At 35.9% G+C, this 6,000-nt stretch overlaps 1 protein-coding gene across 2 annotated transcripts in view; it reads right to left on the bottom strand.

Annotated features, from left to right (window-relative positions):
- Positions 1 to 206: 206 nt before the first annotated feature.
- GRM8 (glutamate metabotropic receptor 8) overlaps positions 207 to 6,000 on the bottom strand; it is a 765,258-nt gene continuing 759,464 nt past the window's right edge. Inside the window, exons 10-11 of one of the 2 annotated variants that reach the window (XM_036863492.1) lie at positions 4,909 to 4,931; positions 712 to 784 (exon numbers count right to left, since the gene is read on the bottom strand). In XM_036863492.1, coding sequence (XP_036719387.1) covers positions 712 to 784; positions 4,909 to 4,931 — 96 coding nt within the window. Of the gene's footprint in view, positions 785 to 4,908; positions 4,932 to 6,000 lie in introns of both variants that reach the window. The other variant, XM_036863493.1, reaches the window with a different exon arrangement.

The following is a 6,000-nucleotide window of genomic DNA, read 5'->3' as shown; positions in this document are numbered from 1 at the left end:
TTCACAAAAATCTTACACAAATATTTTTTCATATAGAAATGAAAGACCGTGTTCTTCACATACACGCAAACATACAAAAAGACATTCCTCGAGGAAATAGTAGTTTCTTGGCACACCAGGGCTTTTACAACAGCAGTTAAATAACAGCAGCAGTGCCAACTGGAAAGAGTTTTCCCTGGCTTTAAAACTGGAACGAACCAACTCTCAACATTTGCAAAACATTCCTTTATTATTAGAAATAAATTATTTGTATAAAAAATTGCATGCGTCAACCATTGCATTTATTTTTAGCACAACCCAAGGCTTCAATCTGGTCAGCCATTACAAGAAACAGACTCATTGTCTTATACAAGTTGAACAATGTGGGACAGGAATGGGAGTTCTCACAGTCACAGAAAAATACTTACAAGAATAACATCAGACATGGTTTATTTCAACAGCATTTTTTTTTTCACAAGCTAACATTAGTTTTCCTTTTGTGATTTTTTTTTTAACTGCTCATGAGTAAGCAATACTTTAGCTTGACACTCATTGGTTGTATTATATAAAATGGGTTTCTTCACTCCCTGTTATTGATACTTTTGGCTTGTGGCTACTTTTTGTTCCTTACAAGATTGACTATTGATTTGATTGATTGTAGTCTACAGAGATCTCCAGGAGTGAGTGTTGGTGGTGTCACGTTCATTGTTTAAGATCGCATACCACATTTCTTCATATTGTATCATTTCCCTGTTTCAGATTGAATGATTGCTGTAGCTGATATATGTCGTCTTGGTAGAGGAAGCTGTTGAGACAAATTAAGACAAATTATAGTACGGAATAATAAATTAGTTTGTTAAAATGATTTTAAAATTCAAATATTGCAATGACTTTTTATGATATGTGGTCTTTACAACCTGTTATTATTTTAAACAGTGTAGTAGGATTTCAACAATTGTAGAAATAAAAATCAGCAGAATTTTTAATCTGTAAAACCACTAGTCTCATTTATAGTGTAGACATTTAGCAGAAAACTGAAAATGTGAATGCCCTGGTCTTTAATATATTTAGGTGAAATTCAATTTAAATGTGCATTTTGACTAACAGAGGTTTACAATATAAAAAATGAAAGAACAGATGAAATCTCTATCCTGCAAAATGAAAAAATAATTTTTTTTTACAACGCACGTTAAAGACCTCAATTCTTTGAGTCTGATTTGATGACCAAGAAAGAGATAGTCATTATAATTAGTCGTGCTTTGAGAATGAATATATCTTCTGTTTAAAAATAGTACTTTTAGACTCTAGAAGTGAACACAGTAAAATATCAATGTGTATTGCCAATACATATTTATGGTCTGGTTTCATCCAAAGGATACAAATGGAGATGTTTAAAAAATAAATAAAGACTCAAAGAAGGAAATGAATATTTAATTGTTCTGGTACCAACTTATCATGAACTAAAACCCATTATTGTAAGATTATTAGAAAAATATGAACAAGAAAATATTCTAAGTCAAATTTATATTCATACTTAAATTTCCAGAAATACAAATCTAAATCCAAATAATTACTTTGTGTTTTTGAAAGATGTGATGGAATAAATCTCTGTTTTAAAATTCAAAAGTGATATCTTATTTATTTTTCAGTGGAACTCTGGAATGAATAATCATAAGAAGAAAGAAGAAAAAGTGCAAAACATGTATGTATTTCACTATATAAATCCAATTCAGGGTGAAACAGATTTTTAGAGAATGATTTACTTTTGAACATTGAATAAGGAAATTGTAAAGTTTCTTCTCTGAAATAATTGGAAATTAGACTCATTCATTGTAGTGTACATGAATACTGGTAATTGACCAGACAAGTTCTTACCAGAGACCAGGATCAGACAAAGTCCACAGTGACTAAAATTAATGCAGGTAGCCCAGGAAGTGCTAGCTGTAGAGGTTTTTGCTGTTTTTTTATTTCATTGAATATTATGAGCTTCATGCCAAAAACAGGTGGGACATACCTGCTTATCTTTCTATGTTGCTCACATTAGGTTATTATTGAGGAACAGTGGAAAGGAAGTAGATCTTACACTTCTTTTTTTAATAGATTTTTTTTTTTTTTTTTAATTTTGTAATCGTGTGTTATCCAGGCTGCCAACTTTATTTCCTACTTTATTTCCTTGATTGTTTTACAAAATTTTTCAATAATTGAGATGGTATAAAGGCTTTGATAGAAAATGTGGTTTGCACATATATATATGTCTATATATACATATACATATGCACACACGTGTAAACATATTTTTTAAAATTTATTTTTGGCTGCATTGGGTCTTCGTTGCTGCGCGCGGGCTTTCTCTAGTTGTGGCGAGTGGGGGCTACTCTTTGTTGCAGTGCACAGGCTTCTCATTGCAGTGGCTTCTCTTGTTGAGGAGCACGGGTTCTAGGCGTGCGGGCTTCAGTAGTTGTAGCATGTGGGCTCAGTAGTTGTGGTGCACGGGCTCAGTTGATCCACAGCACGTGGGATCCTCCCAGACCAGGGCTCGAACCCATGTCCCCCGCATTGGCAGGCGGATTCTCAACCACAGCGCCACCAGGGAAGCCCTTTTTGTAGATTCCAATGCTGACAATATTATTCATGATATATTCCACTACCATTTTTCCATCTACAATTTATCCTTTGATTGTTGTCTCTTTGCCAAGCCATTTTTGGAAATGAATCATTGAGCCACCATCTAATGTTATGATGCTCTTTACTTTCTGGGTATCTGATGTGGTTTCATCAAATTCTTCTCCCAGTTTGAAGGAGATCTCAGTATTTTTTTTTTTTTAAACATCTTTATTGAAGTATAATTGCTTCACAGTGGTGTGTTAGTTTCTGCTTTATAACAAAGTGACTCAGCTACACATATACACACGTTCCCATATCTCCTCCCTCCCGCATCTCCCTCCCTCCCACCCTCCCCATCCCACCCCCCCAGGCGGTCACAAAGCACCGAGCTGATCTCCCTGTGCTATGCGGCTGCTTCCCACTAGCTATCTATTTTACATTTGGTAGTGTATATATGTCCATGACACTCTCTCACCCTGTCACATCTCACCCCTCCCCCTCCCCATATCCTCAAGTCCATTCTTTAGTATGTCTGTGTCTTTATTCCCGTCTTGCCACTAGGTTCTTCATGACATTTTTTTCCCCCTTAGATTCCATATATATGTGTTAGCATACTGTATTTGTTTTTCTCTTTCTGACTTACTTCACTCTGTATGACAGACTCTAACTCCATCCACCTCATTACAAATACCTCCATTTCATTTCTTTTTATGGCTGAGTAATATTCCATTGTATATATGTGCCACATCTTCTTTATCCATTCATCCGATGATGGACACTTAGGTTGCTTCCATGTCCTGGCTATTGTAAATAGAGCTGCAATGAACATTTTGGTACATGACTCTTTTTGAATTATGGTTTTCTCAGGGTATATGCCCAGTAGTGGGATTGCTGGGTCGTATGGTAGTTCTATTTTTAGTTTTTTAAGGAACCTCCATACTGTTCTCCATACTGGCTGTATCAATTTACATTCCCACCAACAGTGCAAGAGGGTTCCCTTTTCTCCACACCCTCTCCAGCATTTATTGTTTGTAGATTTTTTGATGATGGCCATTCTGACCGGTGTGAGATGATACCTCATTGTAGTTTTGATTTGCATTTCTCTAATGATTAATGATGTTGAGCATTCTTTCATGTGTCTGTTGGCCATCTGTATATCTTCTTTGGAGAAATGTCTGTTTAGGTCTTCTGCCCATTTTTGGATTGGGTTGTTTGTTTTTTTGTTATTGAGCTGCATGAGTTGCTTGTAAATCTTGGAGATTAATCCTTTGTCAGTTGCTCCATTTGCAAATATTTTCTCCCATTCTGAGGGTTGTCTTTTGGTCTTGTTTATGGTTTCCTTTGCTGTGCAAAAGCTTTTAAGTTTCATTAGGTCCCATTTGTTTATTTGTGTTTTTATTTCCATTTCTCTAGGAGCTGGGTCAAAAAGGATCTTGCTGTGATTTATGTCATAGAGTGTTCTGCCTATGTTTTCCTCTAAGAGTTTGATAGTGTCTGGCCTTACGTTTAGGTCTTTAATCCATTTTGAGTTTATTTTTGTGTATGGTGTCAGGGAGTGTTCTACTTTCATACTTTTACATGTACCTGTCCAATTTTCCCAGCACCACTTATTGAAGAGGCTGTCTTTTCTCCACTGTATATACTTGCCTCCTTTATCAAAGATAAGGTGACCATATGTGTGTGGGTTTATCTCTGGGCTTTCTATCCTGTTCCATTGATCAATATTTCTGTTTTTGTGCCAGTACCACACTGTCTTCATTACTGTAGCTTTGTAATATACTCTGAAGTCAGGGAGCCTGATTCCTCCAGCTCCATTTTTTGTTCTCAAGATTGCTTTGGCTATTCAGGGTCTTTTGTGTCTCCATACAAATTGTGAAATTTTTTGTTCTAGTTCTGTGAAAAATGCCTGTGGTAGTTTGATAGGGATTGCATTGAATCTGTAGACTGCTTTGGGTAGTAGAGTCATTTTCACAATGTTGATTCTTCCAATCCAAGAACATGGTATATCTCTCCATCTATTTGTATCGTCTTTAATTTCTTTCATCAGTGTCCGATAATTTTCTGCATACAGGTCTTTTGTCTCCTTAGGTAGGTTTATTCCTAGATATTTTATCTTTTTGTTGCAATGGTAAACGGGAGTGTTTTCTTAATTTCACTTTCAGATTTTTCATCATTAGTGTATAGGAATGCAAGAGATTTCTGTGCATTAATTTTGTATCCTGCTACTTTACCAAATTCATTGATTAGCTCTAGTAGTTTTCTGGTGGCAGTTTTAGGATTCTCTATGTATAGTATCATGTCATCTGCAAACAGTGACAGCTTTACTTCTTCTTTTCCGATTTGGATTCCTTTTATTTCTTTTTCTTCTCTGATTGCTGTGGCTAACACTTCCAAAACTATGTTGAATAATAGTGGTGAGAGTGGGCAACCTTGTCTTGTTCCTGATCTTAGTGGAAATCGTTTCAGTTTTTCACCATTGAGGACAATGTTGGCTGTGGGTTTGTCATATATGCCCTTTATTATGTTGAGGAAAGTTCCCTCTATGCCTACTTTCTGCAGGGCTTTTATCATAAATGGGTGTTGAATTTTGTCGAAAGCTTTCTCTGCATCGATTGAGATGATCATATGGTTTTTCTCCTTCAATTTGTTAATATGATGTATCACGTTGATTGATTTGCGTATATTGAAGAATCCTTGCATTCCTGGAATAAACCCCACTTGATCATGGTGTATGATCCTTTTAATGTGCTGTTGGATTCTGTTTGCTAGTATTTTGTTGAGGATTTTTGCATCTATGTTCATCAGTGATATTGGCCTGTAGTTTTCTTTCTTTGTGACATCTTTGTCTGGTTTTGGTATCAGGGTGATGGAGGCTCGTAGAATGAGTTGGGGAGTGTTCCTCCCTCTGCAATATTTTGAAAGAGTTTGAGAAGGATAGGTGTTAGCTCTTCTCTAAATGTTTGATAGAATTCGCCAGTGAAGCCATCTGGTCCTGGGCTTTTGTTTGTTGGAAGATTTTTAATCACAGTTTCAATTTCAGTGCTTGTGATTGGTCTGTTCATATTTTCTATTTCTTCCTGGTTAAGTCTCGGCAGGTTGTGCATTTCTAAGAATCTGTCCATTTCTTCCAGGTTGTCCATTTTATTGGCATAGAGTTGCTTGTAGTAATCTCTCATGATCGTTTGTATTTCTGCAGTGTCAGTGGTTACTTCTCCTTTTTCATTTCTAATTCTATTGATTTGAGTCTTCTCCCTTTTTCTCTTGATGAGTCTGGCTAATGGTTTATCAATTTTGTTTATCTTCTCAAAGAACCGGCTTTTAGTTTCATTGATTTTTGCTATTGTTTCCTTCATTTCTTTTTCATTTATTTCTGATCTGATCTTTATGATTTCTTTCCTTCTGCTAGCTTAGGGGTTT

The sequence above is a fragment of the Balaenoptera musculus genome, chromosome 9 (assembly GCF_009873245.2).
Source record: "Balaenoptera musculus isolate JJ_BM4_2016_0621 chromosome 9, mBalMus1.pri.v3, whole genome shotgun sequence".
Lineage (NCBI taxonomy): Eukaryota > Metazoa > Chordata > Mammalia > Artiodactyla > Balaenopteridae > Balaenoptera > Balaenoptera musculus.
This window is presented reverse-complemented; position numbering and strand designations above follow the sequence as displayed.